Raw genomic sequence first — 19674 nt, 5'->3', positions numbered from 1 at the left:
TAGTAACTGCTGTTTAACTTATTTATTCAGGTCATGTAATGTTTGCTGAAATAAAAATGGAGAATGGAAAATCAAAAGGCTGTGGAACAGTCAGGTTTGACTCACCAGAATCTGCTGAAAAAGCCTGTAGAATAATGAACGGCATAAAAATCAGTGGCAGAGAAATTGATGTACGCTTGGATCGCAATGCATAATTTAAACTGTATTCAGGAACATTCCTATGTCTGTTTAGCTTCTATATCCTAGTAAGTCATTTTTAGTAACATTGTATGCTTACAAAAACCGTAAAAACAAACTTTTAAATCCCACCAGCCTTTAACAGTATAGTGTTTAATATACTGTGATTCTTGTTAACTAAATCTTACTATGTTTGGTTTTTAAGGACAGTTTGCCCGATTTTCAGAGGTACTGAACACCTGCAGTCCTCTTAAAGACATTTTAGAGTGACTGTGGATGCTTGGCACCTCTGGAAAATTAGGCGAAGTGTCTCTAGTCATTCAGTTTAAATGAATGGTTATACTGTTTTTAATAAAATAAGCCATTTTCTCTGTTCTCAAGATTGCATAGTGGGATTTGTTTAGTGTTTCAGATTCCCCCCAGCTCGTATCAACATTGTAATGTAAAAAATTAGATGTCCTTTCCAGAATTTTGGTTTTATATATGCATTGTAGTCACACTGTAATTCTTGACTCTAAAAGAAAGGGCTCCAATTAGGCTGTGATGTTGTTTTATTTTTAAGATTACTTTTATGCCATGATTTAGAACTTCTGTAAATAAGTTTTAGAGCCCAAAGGGAGTTTTGGATTTTTTTTATTTGACTAAATGAAGAAATTGATCCTCTCTCATTGTTTTGTGTCTTCCTCAGTACAGTCACTGGCTAAAACTTGCCACCACAGACCTTTACAGGATTGTTCCCAATGATCCCAAGTTCATATAAAATTGACAATACAGCAAATGCTAAGTACATTACTAGACAGACTGCTCCCAGTTTCTTATCTAACTTCCAGCCATTCAGGTGAACTGCCAGAAAAATAAAAATAATGGAACAAATAAGAGAAATAGCTGTGTAAGTCAAACCACTGCTATTCACTTCCACGGGTGCTGATGTATCTATGAAGGCAGTTTTTATAAACCAAGGTACTCCCAAACACAGCATATCGAATACATTAGATCCTACAATGTTAGACATAGCCATATCTCCTTTCCCTGCAAAACAAAAAACACCAAGTGTCCATTCATTTTTATTGTACTGTAGAAAGAATTTTCTAAGCATCTCCCTAAACTATGAGCACCTACATTGAGATCACTTGATAAAGTAAACTATATACTACGGGCCTAAAATCAATCCTGTTGGAACACAATTAAACTTGCAGTTTTATAGCAATCATAATTCTTGTCCAACAGCAATCAAACTTTTCCAAACCCTTTCCTTCCCCCCCTCCCTTTTAAATTTTGGAAGGCTAAGCTACAATTGACTTTAAGTGAACTTCAGTATTTAATACTAATGAATTTTGTTTTAGGCAAACAGTAGCAGCTTTATGATTTGCTCTGACCCTTTCAGATATATTGTGTGTGTGTGTGTTGAGACCTCTCTGCCCTAGCTCCGAAAACAAGTTCTTAATTGAGTGAGCATGAATGCTGAAATTCTTACCTTTCCTAGCCACCAGTACACTTGCAACTGTGTCTGGTATGCTTGTCCCTGCTGCTAGTAATGTAAGACCCATTACTGTTTCTGGAATTGCCAGCGTATCACCTGTAGTGAATAAACAAGGATACTGAGTAACAACACGTTTCGTAGCTGAAGTCTGGCCTGAGGAATCTGCTATGGATCTGTGCTTACCAGAGAAAGAAAGGATTGGTATTTGTATGCTAATTCCAAAAGGAATCTGTGGGAGCCAGTAATAATTCAGGATAGCTTAACTTTATTTACTGAAATCTTACACTGACTTTTTTCTTAACTAGTCAGTGGTTATTTACTAATGGAACAAGCACCTATCAGTAACATGATGTGGAATTTGTTTTCAGCTTTGAAAATAAATATGCCCACTCAGCTAGAGGTAGAAGGCTATTACTGACTTCCTGCAGATACAGTACAAGTTTGAGGTTTGACCATTGACACTTTTTGAACTGCTGAAAATAGACTAATCCCTTGTGTTCTTTTGGCATTTTATCACATGAGTTCTGGAAGTCACATGAAGCAGTAACCTCTTTAATCATTCACTCTTGAAAAAAGCACATGAACTCCCTGGGGAGACATATGAAAAGACTTTAAATAATCCTTACTACTGTACTGTCCAAATTCATTGCTGTGAAACTTCACTTCAGTCAAAAAAATGTAACTTTCCAAGTCTTAGTAGTCATACTTAGCAAAATGCTAAGTAAAATATAATTGCAACACTTCTACTTATTTAGAAGCCTACGTTTCCCACCGGTAAATACTAGTTTTCTCACATTAACTTCAGTAGCAGTACACTATTTTCTTCCCTGCTAGCAGCCATTAATGCTTTGAAAATGGATTAACTTCTCTTCATCTTTGTGCTTCAGTTGCTTACCTAAAATTTAAAGCTAGAACTACTTAACTTGGATTTGAATTTATCTTTTGGGGCTAACCTTGAGCAGCCTTTAGTTTTGATTTTATCGTCAAGCAGGTGTTGTCTCCATTTGTTTCCCCTAAAGCAGTATTCATAAAACTTTGGGAGAAAGTTTGAAGGATTTGATCTCTGTTTAAACTTTTAACTTGTTTTTTAAAGGCTAATTTAATTCACTTTACTGAAAAGTGTATTGTCTACCTCTACATTTTTTTTGTAGTGGGCCTTTCATCCATAATAGTAAGGGTTTTGACAAACAGTAATAAGCAATTTTGTTAGAACAAATTATGCAGTGGATTGTCTGTAAATTTAGGTGTGCTGTAGTTGCATGCCAGATACCAGCTTAGGTCAGTTAGAGGCAAAACTTAAAAATAGGGAATCTAAATCTGCTGCTTCTCTGTTAGAAGTGATTGAAAATTATTCTGATCTGGGATTTGTAATGATCCAAAGCCTCCTTCCCCAGATTAGGGGATTAGTGTAGGAAGAAAGTCATCTTGTAAACCAAGACTAAAAAGTAATGGGCGTGACAAGGGAGAGCTGAAGCATGAATCTCTTAGCCTATGGCACAAAGTGCTAGATTCTTGCCCTAAAAGGTAAGATTGGAACCTAAACGGAAGTAGGTCTGATCTCTTTCCTCACTACATAGTTTTATCAGCTTCTAGTTAAAGTGCAGTTTTAGCCTGTTAAGTGACAATGTAAAGATGGGACTAATACAGGGGTGGGCAAACTACTGTCCGGGGGGCCACATCCGGCCCTTCAGATGATTTAATCCGGCACTTGAGCTGGGACTTGCCCTGCTGCGCACATGCCATGGCTCCCGGAAACAGCAGCATTTCCCCTCCAACTCCTCAGTGTAGAGGCAGCCAGGGGGCTCCACATGCTGCCCCTGCCCCAAGCGCCACCCCCACAGCTCCTGTTGGCCAGGAACCACAGCTAATGGGAGCTGCAGGGGCATTACCTGCAGACGGGGCAGTGCGCAGAGCCTCCTGGCTGTACCTCCACGTAGGAGTCGGAGGAAGACATGCCGCTGCTTCCGGGAGCTGCTTGAGGTAAGCGCCGCCTGGAGCCTGCACCCCAACCTCCTGCCGTAGCCTTGATCCCCCTCCTGCCCTTTGAGCCCCTCAGTCCCAGCCCAGAGCACCCTCCTGCACCCCCAACCCCTCATCCTCAGTCCCAGCCCAGAGCCCTCACCCCCCCCCCCAACCACTCCCCCACCCTGAACTCCTCACTTCTGGCCCTACCCCAGAGCCCTCACCCTCTCCCACACCCTAACCCCCAATTTTGTGAGCATTCATGGCCTGCCATACAATTTCCATACTCAGATGTGGCCCTCGGGCCAAAAAGTTTGCCCACCCCTGGACTAATACATACTAATAGGGAATGTGAACATAAGAATGGCCATACTGGGTCAGACCAAAGGTCCATCTTGCCCAGCATCCTGTCTTCCGACAGTGGCCAATGCCAGGTGCCCCCGAGGGAATGAACAGAACAGGTAATCAAGTGATTCAGCCCATTGCCCATTCTCAGCTTCTGGCAAACAGGCTAGGGATACCATCCCTGCCCATCATGGCTAATAGCCATTGATAGACCTATCCTCCATGAATTTATCAAATGTTTGTTTGTTTGTTTTTTTTGCTAGATTCTATTCTTTGTATGCACCAGAATTAAGTTCCAGTATGCTAAACCTGTACAAACCCTGTGAAGTCCAGGGGTAGGATAGGTATTAGTGCATTACCTTTTACAAAAACTGATTTATGAAAAGAAAAGAACCCAGGATGAATATGTAGGGCTATCTAAAGCTTTATCTTGTAGACAGAACAAACACAGTTTGAAGTCAGTGAGACACAGACCCCCCCCTTCCAATAGCACTTTTAATCACTTTTCAAAGTAGACCAACACTCCACCCTGTTTGAAACCTTGGCATATCCACTTTCACATTGTCATGGCTCTAACTAGCAGATCAGCAATAGCTCTCACCTGCAACATGGGAAAGATTGTCAAAGATTCGTAGCTCACTACAGTAAGTTACCGCTGTAGCTCACGAAAGCTCATGCTCAAATAAATTGGTTAGTCTCTAAGGTGCCACAAGTACTCCTTTTCTTTTTGCTTTTACCTAGTTATGAGTAGGATGTGTTTTATAAACAATGAGAGAATGTAGTAGGTGCTGAATTACCTCTATCAGTACACTAGACTTGACAGCTAGTTATTTACTTTTGGTTGTATCAAACTACACAAGCCTCTGTTGGCAGGATTGTTTTTCCTTAAGACATTCAATTAGACTGAATTCAAAACAAATTTAGTTGTGAATTAGTAGACTACATAGGCAGACTTAAAGGAGCTACAAAGGAGAAATGCAAGGGTTGTAACTTCCCCCTTCCCCTTTGCTTTTTGAGATGTAAAGCTTGAAAGGCTTGTCGGTTTTTGGTTTGTTCTTAAAATTTGAAATTTCATGTCTACCCTGAAAGCTATGACTAGAGAACTAGTCAAGTTATGCCATGTGACAGAAAGTTTGAGCAACTGAAAGGGGGAAAACAGTCTAGTCAGCATTCAGAAACATTTTTTTGCTTTTACACCTATTTACCTCTAATTGCTAAAACTCTGAGGAGACAGGATGACTTCATTAAATACTTCTGCCCCTTCACTTAAGATGTGAGTTCATGAGACTGACAGAGTACTCTAGTTTTCCCTAGTTTGCTAGACACACATGATTTTTAAAGGTTTAAATCACACACACACACAATTCAAGCCTCCCCATCAAAGCAGCAAAAAAGGCAAACCTGAAACTTGTTAAAACCCTTTACTTGTTGCTAAAGGTACTAAAATCAATTCATTTCTTTAAATGACCATTATTGATCATAGCCTCCTAATTGATGCTTGCAAGGAAATGATATTTAAAGTTTAGTGATAACTGCTCTTGTATGGTTTCAGAATAGCAGCTGTGTTAGTCTGTATTCGCAAAAAGAAAAGGAGTACTTGTGGCACCTTAGACTAACAAATTTATTTGAGCATAAGCTTTCGTGAGCTATAGCTCACTTCATTGTATGAGAGGAACTGAACTTTTATCTCCAGTCTTGGCAGATAAATTTGGTAACTTTGATACCTGCTTTAAAATAATGCTATGCCTGTAATGCTGTTTATGATCTTAACGTTAGGTAGAACAAATCCATAATTTTCTGAACAATTTGAGCAATGAAGTTGTAAATATTTTTCTCAAATGCATTCATTGTTACATAGCCACATGAGTAGATGCCCATCACCTAGATTGGGAAGGCTGATGGTGCAGCCCAATGGTACAGCCAAGCTCAATTTCCAGAAAATATTCTTCTAGGGAAATATCAGACCAAGAAAGAAAGTTAACTATGAAAACGTCTCAATGCAGTCTTTAGGTAGTTCTGAACTAGTCCTTTTCAAAGCAATAACAGCTGATTTATCTTGTTAACCACTTTTTTTGGGCAGTAGGTGGGGGAGAAACTTGAGCTATGAACATGCAGTCTGAGGCTAAGCTTTTTCAGAAGAGTACAGAATTAAGATCTAACCCTCCCCAGTTGTGAAAAATCATTCATTCCTCAGTGATTGAGTCAGTTGACATGATATAGCAGCAAGTAAAGTACATACCAACTATTGTTACCATCCATACAAGGACATATGTAAATGCAGAAATCCACACAGCTGACATGAAAAATGTCACCATGAACCAGTTTTTCCAAAACTGTCTTCTGCAGTCTGGTGTGGTCAGATAGAGTAGTGTAATAATAGGAAGAGATAACACCCAGAGAATTCTTTTTAAATCTGCTTCAGGGATAGTGAAGACACTTGGAGGATCTGTTGGAGATTAAAAGGTAAACCATTTTAAACTATCTCTGTAATGAGGCTATGTTTGTGTATAATCTGATAACCTGACTTTACTTGTAAAAACAATGGGCAAAAGCATACAAAAATACAATCTCAAACAAGATTTCCCTTTCTTTCGTCACTAGGAAAAGTCACCTGAGTTATTCTGCTTACTTAAGTAACCTGAGCTTCTTTGTAATGGGTTTGTTTGGTGCTTTCTTACTGAGTAACTAGGTGCCTAAGTGAAGTTTTTCCATAGGTACCGGATTAGTCATATCAGGGCTGTCACTTTCTTAAATTCCTGCCTCAGAAGCGTTAATCAGATCCATACTATAGCACATCTTTTGGGGCTATAATTAACTGCCTGTTTCACAGAACACCAGTATCACGCAGTTAGTGCAAGTGGCAGTTATATCAAATGGAAGACCTATCAGCTGAGCTGTTGAGAAGTTTCAAATATGAACTTCAAAGAATCTCAAGGAAAGTTACTCTACCCATCAATCATAGTTCTTCTGCTGTGGCTCAAATGAATGACTGCTCTGGCATTCTTCCAGTGGATAACTTTATATAACCAGCTCTGTGTTTTGATTTTGCTAAAGGTCAGATTCCAAGAAGGAATAGTAGTGTATTACACTCAACTAGAGTTCTTTCATGGTCTAAACCATTTGAAATTAGTCTTACAATTTACTCAACCCCCACTCCCATAATTAGAAACACACGTAGACTGGTAGAGGCTGTATTAATACCTTCAGAAATTTCATCAAGCCCAAGTAAACTTATAGAAAGTTGTGAGTAGTCTGATTCGTCATGAAAAATTCCACTATCAGTTCTTGATTGTCGACAAATTAGTGGTTCACATTCTTCCTTCCAGCCAATTAATGGCTGCTGTTCAGTGTTTTCTTCCATAGCTTTTGCAAAACAAGTACAGCAGGGACTAAACTTCTTCATAATATATTGATTGATTTTAATATCAAAACACAGCACCAGAATATATAACCCATAAATCAGCAGCAGGGAAGCACCTTCATACCTAGAATAAAAATTGGATTTTACATAAAAATCCAACTCATTTTTATCTTCAGTTATTTTAAAAAGAAATTGATGTTTAAAAAAGCTGTTTTAGCTTAGTAATACTTAAGTGACTGCCCACTAAGGAGATAATTAATTGGCTTTGGCAGCAGAAGGAAAATAAGTGGAAACAATTAAACGTATTTCCCCAATGCAGATTATCAAAGATTTCTGGTTTACCAGGACACACGTTATGTATAGATACCATCTTGGAGACTGTTTCTCCTTATTTTACAGCTATTTGATTAACAGAAGACAGCCCCAGTCCCACAAACACTTATCTGCGACAGTATTCTGTAGTCTTATGGAACTACTCATGCGTAAACATTTGCAAGATTGAATCCTATTATGTTAATCAACAGAAGGCATGGTCTGAGCTCTGCTTAGAAGCCAGGAACTTCAGAGTTCTATTCCTGGGTTTAGCTAATTTGCTGAAGGCTACACAGAGGAACTTATTTGTAAAGAAGAGAAACTAATCCAAATCTCTTCTGGAACAAATGGGTGCAACTCCATTGACTTAAATAGAGTGTTGCCCCTTTATATTAGAACTGAACCCACAATTTGTAAACTCAGCTCACAAGGATGTTGAGGATTTTAAATGGTCTTTGAAGATAAAAATGCCAAATGAGTGCAATGTATTTAATAATGAACATGGAATAATGACAGCTGGTAGGTGCTTCCATTACCCAGTTAAAGAAAAACCTAAAAATTCAGCTCTCATGCATATTGCAGGCTAATTTCTGTGGGAAAGAAGAAAAGTGGAGGCTGAATGGTTCGGGAAACTGGTCATTAAAGACTAAAGCCTCTCCTCATAGGTTCAAAGCCAATTAAGGTCAATATTGACTGAAAATAGTTACCATCTGATAGTTCAGCAGTTCATATGAGTTACTCAGTCCATTTGATAATGGACAACTATCTCAAGTCAGGTGCACAAAAGAGAGGTTAACAAAGGAATAGACTATGAAGACTAATGGTTGTGCAAGAGAGAGGACACCAGAACAGGTTTGAAGTTCAGTGCAAGGAAGCCTATGCTGGTTGAGATTTATAAGCAGGAACCCACAGAATGGTTAATGCAATAGCCTTCATGAACACTGAATTCAATATACAATTCTTAAAGCCAACAAGATATTCATATTTGTCAATGTACTATACAATGAACTTCAGATTGGGATACTTGAGGTTAATGCTTGATGAAAAAGTGACAAAATAAACTGATTTTTACACTCACTAATTTCCAGTCAACATGAATTTAACACAAATTGTGCACTTACCAGTAAATTCTGCTGTCAAATATCATTGCAAGGACTGCTGCGGCACTAATTGCATATGCCAAACAGTCTCTAAACAGTGGCCAACAAGACAGCCTCGAAACCTGCAGGACACAAATTACTTTTTCAAATCTGTTGTAGTTCTTTCACCAGCTACTGTACATGCTGCCTTAACGTTTCTGTATTGATATGTGACTAACTTGGTTCTTAGGAAATGATTTAAATATAGTAACTCAAAAGTAATTTAAAAAAAATCTTTTTGGGGAGTTATCTGCTGATTGATTACATGCCGTTTTGCTACTGAGTAATAAATTGAACTATCATCATACTAAACTTGCTTTGACTTTTGTCAGTAAACCATAGGAAGTTACCATCATTTGGCTCTAAAGAGAGACAAATTATATCCGTGTTTTACGTACCACACTAGATAACAACCCACAAGCTGCACAGATACCGAGAAGGTTATAGATTGCAGATCCAAGGATGGTGCTAACTCCAATGTCTCCTTTTGTCACGAATACCCCTGTAAGCAAAACAGTGTTTAACATAGTTAATTTCCGCTTTTTAGTTTTTTTGGGCGGATGGGAGATTATATATTCAGAATTGTTAAACAATTATTCGTTTTACCTAGAAAAGCAGTGACCAATTCAGGAGCGGAGCTACCAGCTGCCATAAAAGTTGCTCCAGCAACATCCTGAGAGAGGTCAAGGGCTGAAGATGGAATAAAATACTTACTATTAAACAAAAGTTACACCTCTAATCTACACACACTACTTACAACTAATGTGTAAAAAGTAGCTCCTTATATTCTTCGCAGAAGAAAATTAATTTATTGGTTACAGAATAAGCTATAACACAGATGCTTGGAGACCTTTGTTTGAATGTCAGGAAGACAACTGTTCAAGAACTTCATTTATAAACTTTTCTAAAGACTGGTGCATAGGTTTTAAGTGTTGAAATAGTTTTTGCTCTAATATAAGTGCACAAGATTTATAAACGTGTAGGATTGGGACCTTTATTTGTGGGTGAAAAATGTAAAGTCAGATTTAAATCCAAGTTCATTGATGTTCTAGATGTTACTTGTTTGTATCTACTGTTGTGAGGAAAATACACTCCTCAAGTCAAGCATCAGCAACTCAGTGAAGCATAAAACTGACAATTAGTTCCTGCTTCACTTACTTGCTGAATCCATTTGTAAAATGGGTATAGTACTACTTGCTTCATGGATATATTGTGTAAGGCTTAAGCCACGTCTACACTAGTAAGTTTACAGCGGCACGGCTGTACCGCTGCAGCTGCGCTGCTGCAAGATCACTTGTGTAGCCATTCTATGCGAACGGCAGAGAGTTCTCCCATCCACATAATAAAACCACCTCCACACACAGTGGTAGCTATACCAGCAGGAGACGTTCTCCTGCCAACATAGTGGTGTGCACACTAGCACTTATGCGAGTGAAATGTATCTCCTCAGGGGTGTTATTTTTCACATCCCTGAATGACGTAAAAATTTTGCTGATATAAGTGGTAGTGTAGACATGGCCTTAGTTAAGCAGCTTAAGATTCCTTTAAGCATAACAAAACACAAAGTTACCAGCCCACTCAGGATTGGGCATTTTATGCAGCAATTGTCTCTTAATGAATGGGTTTTGGTTTTAATTGTATGGGGATGAAGGAAACTTTAGGGCTAAGTTTACCACTAGCTTTTATGGCAAAACTCCCATTGTTTCCACTAGCACATACATTTGGTAGAAGAGGTCACCACTGTTCTTAACATTGTGTCCTTATGCTCTTGGAAATTGTCAGGTTATTTATTAGGTAAATTATTTATGATTCTAACAAGTTAACACCTTTGTTCCCCCCACTGCTTAAACTGATTTTAAGTAAGATATTTCTAATGCACCCAGCATCTTACTATATAGGCACTTAGCTAGGAGATATCTACTGTAGATAGAGAGAAAGCAAATGTGTGTACCTGCCCTTCTGTCCTGCTGCATGTGGGATGATAGAGCCAGCAGGGAGTGTTGATCATCTAGCCTGAAACACCAGTCTTAGGACTTCCCTGAATTAATTCCTGCTTCAACTAGAGGAAACCTTTTAGAAAAAATCCAATCTAGATTTAAAAACTTCTAGTGATGGAGATTCCCCTACAGCTCTGGGTAAATTGTTCCAGTGGTTAATTACCTTATTACGATGTGCGCCTTTATTTAGAGTCTGAATTTGTCTAAGATACTGTTACACTTTGCTTGTTACATTGAAGAACACGGTATTACACATTTTTGTTCCCCATGTAGATACTTGGATTGTTAGCAAATCACCCTATAACCACCTATTTGATCAAACTAAATATATTGAATTTCTTGACTCTTTCACTATAAGGATAGGTTTCAGAGTAACAGCCGTGTTAGTCTGTATTCGCAAAAAGAAAAGGAGCACTTGTGGCACCTTAGAGACTAACCAATTTATTTGAGCATAAGCTTTTGTGAGCTACAGCTCACTTCATCGGATGCATACTGTGGAAACTGCCTTGTATGCATCCGATGAAGTGAGCTGTAGCTCACAGAAGCTTATGCTCAAATAAATTGGTTAGTCTCTAAGGTGCCACAAGTACTCCTTTTCTTTTCACTGTAAGGAATGTTTTCTAATCCTTTAATCATTCTGGGGCTGTTTTCTGAACACTCCAGTTTATCAACATGATCTATACAAGAGGAATCCTATTGGTACTAGTGTGTTTTGTTAGCTTTTCCCAGGACACTGGTTCCTGCAGAAAAGTTTATCTGCCTTAGTCTAGAACATCTGGTACTTTCATTTTTAAAATCACTTTAAAGTTAATCACTTTATTTAAAATATTTTCTTTTTGGTGTTAAGCCTGGATGTCAATATTACATCTCCTACACTCCTGTAGTTTAGCAGCCAGAAGCCCACTCTCCCTGTACATTGTTTCCCAACTAAGCTAAATATTGAACGTCGAACTTTCTGCCCTTATTTCTAAGTTGCATTCATGTTGTGAAACTCTGCCAAGAGAATAATCTTGCCAATAGTTGTTCAATTTTACAGAAATCATTACTAGGACTTAAAAAATAACTTACATTCACTAATGATCTCTAGAGAAGGAAGGAAGTAATCATCACACACAATGGATACAGCCATAAACATGTAAAGGATAATTATGAAATAGATAATGATCCCCCCATCTTCTCTCTCCTGTTGTGTAAAAAATGCCTCAGGAAATTCCGATGAGGAAGAGGGAATACATTGTGTTTTATTTTCTGAAAAGAGAATACAAAGGTCTTGTGCATATTATCAAACATAGTCGTCTCCCCCAGCTACAAAAGTTTTGAGGATGTCTTCAATGGAATTCTGGCTAGGTGGAACGTAGGAACTCATTTTAAATGATTTGTTCTTAATTTTTGGAATCCCCAGACAGAGAACTGTTGCGATACACATAATGGTATATATTGTCAATGTTTCACTCCTGCACACAACTCGGTGCAACCAGCACTGAGGAAAGCCAGCAACCCAAACTTGTTTCCAACCCTTTGTCTAATGAGCCTTTGACACACATCCCTTTCTAGAGCAACCAATGTTCAGGTATCCCGAGGTTTCCAGTACAACTCTGACGTCCAGATAAGACTCCAGAGAGGCAAAAAAACTGGGGTGGGTGCCATGTATTGCCCCGGAAGGTTTGCTTAAACTTAGACATTTTCCAACCACATACAGGTCAGGCTGGAGTTATTCCGGCAAAAGAAATAAACGGCTCCATTCCAACCGCGGGGGAGGAAAACAGCCAGCGAAGGAAAGGGAGAAAACTTAGGCCCCTACTGAAATAGTTGAACAAATTTGCCTTTCTTAGCAACTATAGTGTGACAAGAAAGACCCCAAGCTCTTTCCAACGCTTCCCCCCCGGGCACTGTGTGCATCGCCGATTGAGTAGCTGAAAAGCCCCCGTAAACCAAGCGGCCCATGCAAGGGCTAGTCCTGGGGCTACTGCGCTTTTCCCACCCAGCGCCCCTTTCCTGCGGAGCGGAGCCGCTCCCGAGGTGTGAACGCAGCCGGCTGACACTCCGCGCCCCCAGCCTACCTGTGTCCCCGCTGAGCCGCTGGGCGGCAGCGCCCCTGCGAGGCAGGTGAAAGGCGGCCAGAGCCCCCAGGAGCAGCAGGACGGAGGCTGCCCGGCCTCCTCTTGCCCGGTGCCTCCAGCCCTGGCCGCAGCCTCCCTTCATCGCGCCGGCCTCAGCCTCGCACTGAGCCGCCGGGGAGGCGCAGAGGGGATTAGGGGCCGGCGGGATCATGTGAGGGGGCGGGTTTGGCCGCTTCCCCTGGGCGCGCAGCGGCGCGGAGGCAGGGGGTGAGGCGCTCGCCTCCTGCTGCAGCTCCGGCCCGATGCCGCCGGACCCGGGCTCGCTCTCCCGGCTGCTGGCGCCCCGGACCTCAGGCTGCCTGTCCGGGGCCGAGCGGGAGGCGCACCACCCTGGGGTGCTGCTGAGTTTCGGGGCCTCGCTAGTCCCGCGGGGTGGCTGCTCCTCGCCCCACGGTTCGGCAAGGAGCCAGGACTCGGGCTGGAGTCCCCTTAGCCCAGGCTGCCGCTGCCAGCGGTAGATACAAGCCATAGCTAGGGCTCCCCTCCGCCCCCATCGCCAAGCTCCCCCCGCTTCTCCCAGGAATTGCCCCCACCGGCGCAGGGCCGAGCCCGCTCGCTGAAGGGCGCCAGGCACCAAGAGCCGCCCACAGGCAGCCCTGAAGTTCTGGGGGAGGCGCGGAAATCCCAACGGCTTCCGGGCCCCTGTGCTCAGGCAGGACCCAGGTACAAAGCTCTGTCCAGTTGCAGACTGGAGGCGTAAGCCGTTATTACCAACTGCCCTTCGTTTCTGCAACTGTGGAGAAAGCATGTGACATGTTGGCCACCACCAGTGTTGCGCTGGTGCAAGCTGCTGAGGCTGTGTAAATGTTGGGATGGGAAGGAGATTTAGTGTAAGCTGCTCTCATTCGAATATGACTCTCTTCCTTGCACAACTGCTACAGCCTCCGCTTAGTCCCGTTGGGTTGTGCCAGAGTTCCCACGCTGGGTGATGCCAGTACCAGCTTTGTGGGGAAGAAGACTTCTATACCCGTCAGGTGAATTATTCAGCAAGAGTCACAGTGAGATCAAGCGCACAGGCCCCTGCTTCAGAGCCTGGAACCCAAACTTGTTTCCAACCCTTTGTCCAATGACGTTTCAACATTGAAATCAGGTGTGTAACTGAAGATTAAATACAAAGCTTTCTTGCTTAAAAATGTATTTTAGTAGGTCCCACAAAACTATTATTTTCCAAAGGAAAAGCTATGAGTTAGGTTTCTATTGAATCAATTTCTAAACTTAGTTTCCATAAATGTTTACTGTCCAATTATGTGAAATGACATTGTAAAGTGCCAATATTGTAACTAGCCATTTTGTAGGAGCAGGGCTAATGCTCAGGCACATTTAGATATTTGGTCTTATTTCTCTTGCCAATTGAAAAACATTATTTTGCGTCATTGCATCCTAATCCTTTAAGTGTATTGTTCCTTATTCCCATGCTGTTTTAGCTAATGCATGATCAACCACCATCCAGTATGTACAAGATGTGATGGGGTTTAGTAACTCCATGGCAAAAGTGCGGCAAGGTGATTTTTTCCCCCTTTTTGTAATAAAAGATTGTGTCTACAAAAAGTCATTAGGACCGGGTAGAGACTGGCAATTAAAAAAAATCTATTCTGAACCAGCTCAGTCAGCCATAATAGCTGCATCAATCTCCAGCACCTCTTTGTCTCAATATTAAAAACAGTGTGATTGTTCTCTCCCAGAATATTATAAGGGCCAAGGTTTCAAAAGTGGTTTGGGTGCTTAACCTGAGACATTTTTAAAGGGTGGGTGCTCAGTGCCTTCAGAAAATCAGCCACTGTAAGGTGTGTCAAGTTGGGAACCCAAAATTACTAGCTAATTTTGAAAATCTTGGCAAAAGCTTTACACTGTTCCTCAGACATTCTTGTCAACTGCTGGAAATGGCCCACCTTGATTATCACTACAAAAGGTCCCTCCCCCCCCCCCCCTCTCCTGCTGGTAATAGCTCACCTTAAGTGATCACTCTCATTACAGTGTGTATAGTTACACCCATTGTTTCATGTTCTCTATGTATATAAGTCTCCCCACTGTATTTTCCACTGAATGCATCCGATGAAGTGAGCTGTAGCTCACGAAAGCTTATGCTCAAATAAATTTGTTAGTCTCTAAGATGCCACAAGTACGCCTTTTCTTTTTGCGAATACAGACTAACCTGGCTGTTGCTCTGAAAACTGTTTCTCCTGTTTCTCTGACAGGAAGAGCGAAAACCAGGGGGTGGAGAGGGAAATCATCTTGGCCCTGCTAGATTTATCTATAAGGAAACTTAAATCCATATTCTTCTGATTCCTGTTTTTCACTATGGGTGCACTTTTACTAGAGACAAACAGAGGAGGACTTTCTGGAGCTCTTTCTAGTCACTGTTTAAATTATCTAATTTCCTGCTTCCTCTATGTAGGTCAATAAAGGGGGTCTTCCTACACAAGGTCTCTAGCACCATCCCCTGGATCTCTTCCATAAAGATTGCCCACCCATTACTAAATTAATACTGTAATGCATCATTCTAGTATCCAGTGTGTTTAAAGAGGATCTTTTCAATTCAGGGTTGTTTTTTTATGGTATTTGTCTTTTATTGGTTGAAATGACATTTGCAGCTCTGATTGAAATGCATGCTCTAACTGGAACAGATCAGCAATTCTTCTTAGAGTGATTGCTCATATCGATTCCAATTAGGTGCATGTGCGCCGTGTGCACAGTTGTCGGAAAGTTTTTCCCCTAGCTGCACCCATCGGGTTGGCTGTGGAGCCCCTTGGAATGGTGCCTCCATAGTGCTCTATATATGACCCTGCCGACCCGGCACTTCCTCAGTTCTTTCTTGCTGCCAGTGACGGTCGTTGTAACTGTGGCATCTTGCTCAGCAAGCTCTCCACGTTTCCCTAGCTTCTATCTACATTAGTGTTTGTCTTCCTTAGTAAGTTTAGTTAGTTATTAGTGATGTGTTAATAGTTTGCTGTTGGGAGTGGGGGGTTCCCCTCCAACCCAACTGTGTTCTTCCTGGGGACTCAGGGCATGCCTAAGTCCCAGGGGTCCAAACCCTTCAAGTCCTGCAAAAAGCCTATGCCAATGGGCGACCCCCATGACGCTTGCTTAAAGTGTCTGGGGGAAATGCATCAGGCAGATAAATGCAGGATTTGCAAAGAGTTTCACCTGAGAATGAAAAAAGGAGTGGGACTTTAGACTGAAGCAGCTCCTTATGGAGGCGGCACTTAGACTGTGTCATAAATATAAAGGGAAGGGTAACCACCTCTCTGCGTACAGTGCTGTAAAATCCCTCCTGGCCAGAGACAAAACCCTTTCACCTGTAAAGGGTTAAGAAGCTAAGGTAACCTCGCTGGCACCTGACCCAAAATGACCAATGAGGGGACAAAGTCAAATCTGCAGGGAGGGGAACAAAGGGTTCTGTCTGTCTGTGTGATGCTTTTGCCGGGAACAGATCCGAAACGCAAGCCTTCCAACTCCTGTTAAGTTAGTAAGTAATCTAGTTAGAAAATGCATTCGATTTTCTTTTGTTTAATGGCTGGTAAAATAAGCTGTGCTGGAGAGAATGTATATTCCTGTTTTTGTGTCTTTTTGTTACGTAAGGTTTTGCCTGGAGGGATTCTCTATGTTTTGAATACCCTGTAAGGTATTTACCATCCTGATTTTACAGAGGTGATTCTTTTACCTTTTCTTTCATTAAAATCCTTCTTTTAAGAACCTGATTGATTTTTCATTGTTCTTAAGATCCAAGGGTTTGGGTCCGTGTTCACCTGTATCAATTGGTGAGGATTATTATCAAACCTTCCCCAGGAAAGGGGGTGTAGGGCTTGGGGGGATATTTTGAGGGAAGATGTCTCCAAGTGGTCTCTTTCCCTTTTCTTTGTTTAAAACGCTTGGTGGTGGAAGCATACTGTTCAAGGACAAGGCAAAGTTTGTACCTTGGGGAAGTTTTTAACCTAAGCTGGTAAGAATAAGCTTATGGGGTCTTTCATGCAGGTCCCCACATCTTTACCCTAGAGTTCAGAGTGGGGAAGGAACCTTGACAGACCGCAATCAGCACAGGCGCAGCAGGACCTGGCATCGGTGTGTAATGCCCCAGCAGCGGTAATGGAAATGGCACCGCAGAAGGACTCTGGACGAGACCCGCTGCACCACTGCTCTCTGGTGCGGAAACAGTCGGAGACGACTCAGCACCGGTCCCATTCTCTCGGGCAGAAGCAGCAATGAAACAAGGTACTGGAAACCTCGACTTTGGGTCCCACCCCCTCGGAACTGGCCAGTGGGGCGTGTCTCAAGGAGGAGCCCCCGTGCTGAAAACTTTGGAGCCGGCACTGTTGACTTCGGTCCCGCAAGGAGGGCTGTTGTGTCTGGTGCAATTGGACTCACCGTGTCCAAGGTGCAACTGCCTTCCATCCCAGACACATTTGAGGCTGCGAGAGACCTCATAGATATGACGGCACCACGATCCCTGGCCCTTCACGCCAAGCCTCTGATGCCACAGCGTTTGGCACTGTCCCGTGGAAAACCGGCAATGCTCCGCCCCTTGGTGCCGCCACCAGAGGCAAGACACCGCTACTGCAAGGGGTTGTCTACATCTCCTTGGCCACATGGCAGCCTGCACTTAGTTGGTCCTGCATGCCAGGCTGAGGCTCAGACCCCTGCACGTGTGGCTTGCATCGGCCTATCAGTTGGAACACGACAACCTGGACGAAGTCATGACAGTACCAGAACAACCGTCAATGGTGGCTCGACCGTTGGAAGGTGTGCGAAGAAGTCCCCTTCAACAGCCCCCAGCCCTCCTTGTCCCTGGTAACGGACTTGTCAGCTCTGGGTTGGGGTGTGCATTTGGGATATCTAGAAATGCAGGGCCTATGGTCTCAGGACAAGCTCTCCCTTCATATCAACATCAAAGAGCTCAGGGCGGAATGTGTAGCATGCCAAACTTTTTGGGCCCGGCTGCAAGGCCAGTGCGTGGCAGTGAGGATGGACAACACCACTGCCATGTTTAACATCAGCAAGCAGGGTGGAACCCGCTCCCCTGTATTGAGGAGCCCTCAGGCTCTGGAAGTTCTGCCATGCTCTTTGAACTGTTAGTGGATGCCCAGATTGCGTTGCTACTCAGGACCTCGGTCGCCTGCTCCAACCAGACCTCAAGTCCCCCATCTCACAGCTTGGAAGCTTCATGGTTAAACCCCATGGAACTTCTGTGCTTGGAAGGGAAGTCCTACTTGACAGCAGGAAAACCTCCACCAGGGCAACTTATCTAGCTAAGTGGAAAAGGTTCACTTGCTAGTGTGCCCAGCGTCACACACTTTCACTTCAGGTGCCTATACCACTCATTCTAGAGTACCTCCTACACCTAAAACAATAATGCCTGGCAGCATCATCCATCAAGGTACACCTCGCTGCTATCTCGGCCTTCCACCCAGGTGTATCTGGATGCTCTGTATTTGTCAACCCCATGGTGGGACATTTCCTCAAGGGCCTGGAACGGCTACATCCACAGATTAGACAGCCAATTCTTACGTGGGACCTTAACTTGGTCCTCTCCAAAGTAATGGGCCCCTCATTTGAACTGCTAGCAACTTGCTCTCTTCTCTGTCTATCTTGCCAGGTAGCTTTTCTGGTTGCCATTACCTCAGCAAGGAGGGTGTCTGTGTTAAAGGCCCTCACTTCTGACCCACTTTACATGGTTTTCCACAAGGATAAAGTGAAATTTAGGCCTCACCCAGCCTTTCTTCCTGAGACATTTTCATTCGAGTCAAAACATATATGTGACTGGTTGGATCACAGAAACCCCCTGGGAGCTGCCACCTGATGTGCCAAGATTACTTCTGCTCCTGCTTTCCTGCCAGCTTAGGATGCCAGCATCCTGCCTGGTTTGAGCCAGACCCTCTAGCCTGCTGCAAACCCAGACCCAGATCTGAACCACGTCACCTAACAGCTGTCGGCTTAACTGAAGGAAGCTTACGGAAGTGTCCCCGTCTTTAACACTCAGATGCCCAACTCCCAATGGGGTCCAAACCCCAAATAAATCTGTTTTACCCTGTGTAAAGTTTATGCAGGGTAAACTTGTAAATTGCTTGCCCTCTATAACACTGATAGAGAGATATGAACAGCTGTTTGGCCCCCGCCCCCAAGTATTAATACATACTCTGGGTTAATTAATAAGTTAAAAAGTGATTTTATTAAATAAAGTAGCATTTAAGTGGTTCTAAGTAGTAACAGACAGAACAAAGTGAATTCATAGATTCATAGATATTTAGGTCTACCAAGCAAAATAAAATAAAACAAGCCAGTCTAAGTCTAGTACAGTAATAAAAACTGAATACAGATAAAATCTCACCCTAAGAGAAAGAGATGTTTCAATAAGTTTCTTTCACAGACTGGAGCTGGACACCTTCCTAGTCTGGGCACAATCCTTTCCCCTGGTACAGCCCTTGTTCCAGCTCAGGTGGTAGCTAGGGGATTCCTCATGATGGCTCTCTCCTTGTTCTGTTCCACCCACTTATATATTTTTTGCGTAAGGTGGGAATCCTTTGTCCCTCTGGGTTCCCACCCCTGCTTCTCAGTGGAAAAGCACCAGGTTGAAGATGGATTCCAGTTCGGGTGACATGATCACATGTCCTGTGAGACCCCAAGCCTTCATTCCTGCCAGCCTGACTCACAGGAAGCCCTGCCTGCAAACAGAGCCATCCACAGTCAATTGTCCTGATTGATGGGAGCCATCAAGATTCCAAACCACTGTTAATGGCCCACACTTTGCATAGCTACAATAGGCCCTCAGTTATATTTCATATTTCTA

General features: G+C 42.6%; 2 protein-coding genes and 1 long non-coding RNA gene across 4 annotated transcripts in view; 2 read left to right on the top strand and 1 right to left on the bottom strand.

Annotated features, from left to right (window-relative positions):
- Window positions 1-9280, top strand: part of MYEF2 (myelin expression factor 2) — a 33795-nt gene extending 24515 nt beyond the window's left edge. The window contains exon 18 of the mRNA XM_073303950.1: window positions 31-9280. Within this exon, the coding sequence (XP_073160051.1) occupies window positions 31-194 (164 nt within the window). The 3' untranslated portion in view covers window positions 195-9280. The remainder of the gene's footprint in view (window positions 1-30) is intronic.
- SLC24A5 (solute carrier family 24 member 5) lies at window positions 795-13059 on the bottom strand. Of its 2 annotated transcripts, XM_073303944.1 has the most exons (9): window positions 12834-13059; window positions 11842-12021; window positions 9383-9466; window positions 9175-9278; window positions 8759-8859; window positions 7166-7449; window positions 6204-6410; window positions 1652-1753; window positions 795-1206 (listed from the first exon to the last, which is right to left on the bottom strand). In XM_073303944.1, the coding sequence occupies exons 1-9, from the start codon at window positions 13042-13044 to the stop codon at window positions 878-880; spliced, it is 1602 nt and encodes a 533-aa protein (XP_073160045.1). In that variant the 5' UTR covers window positions 13045-13059; the 3' UTR covers window positions 795-877. The 2 variants fall into 2 exon arrangements, with proteins under 2 accessions (XP_073160045.1, XP_073160046.1); XM_073303945.1 differs by lacking the exon at window positions 1652-1753.
- Window positions 13060-13073: 14 nt separating this feature from the next.
- LOC140894955 (uncharacterized) overlaps window positions 13074-19674 on the top strand; it is a 228234-nt gene continuing 221633 nt past the window's right edge. The window contains exon 1 of the long non-coding RNA XR_012154013.1: window positions 13074-13983. This is a non-coding gene — a long non-coding RNA (uncharacterized lncRNA). The remainder of the gene's footprint in view (window positions 13984-19674) is intronic.

The sequence above is a fragment of the Lepidochelys kempii genome, chromosome 10 (genome assembly GCF_965140265.1).
Source record: "Lepidochelys kempii isolate rLepKem1 chromosome 10, rLepKem1.hap2, whole genome shotgun sequence".
Lineage (NCBI taxonomy): Eukaryota > Metazoa > Chordata > Testudines > Cheloniidae > Lepidochelys > Lepidochelys kempii.
Note: the sequence above shows the minus strand (reverse complement) of the source record. Positions and strands in the feature narration are given on the sequence as shown.

What these genes read in the sequence shown, in the direction of transcription:
- SLC24A5 (XM_073303944.1), bottom strand. Translation starts at nt 13,044, where the DNA reads ATGATCCCGCCGGCCCCTAATCCCCTCTGCGCCTCCCCGGCGGCTCAG. An exon ending in GCGGCTCAGCGGGGACACAG is followed by an intron (nt 12,022 to 12,833) that starts GTAGGCTGGGGG and finishes TTCTCTTTTCAG; the next exon opens with AAAATAAAACACAATGTATT. An exon ending in GTGGGTTGTTATCTAGTGTG is followed by an intron (nt 8,860 to 9,174) that starts GTACGTAAAACA and finishes TGTGTCCTGCAG; the next exon opens with GTTTCGAGGCTGTCTTGTTG.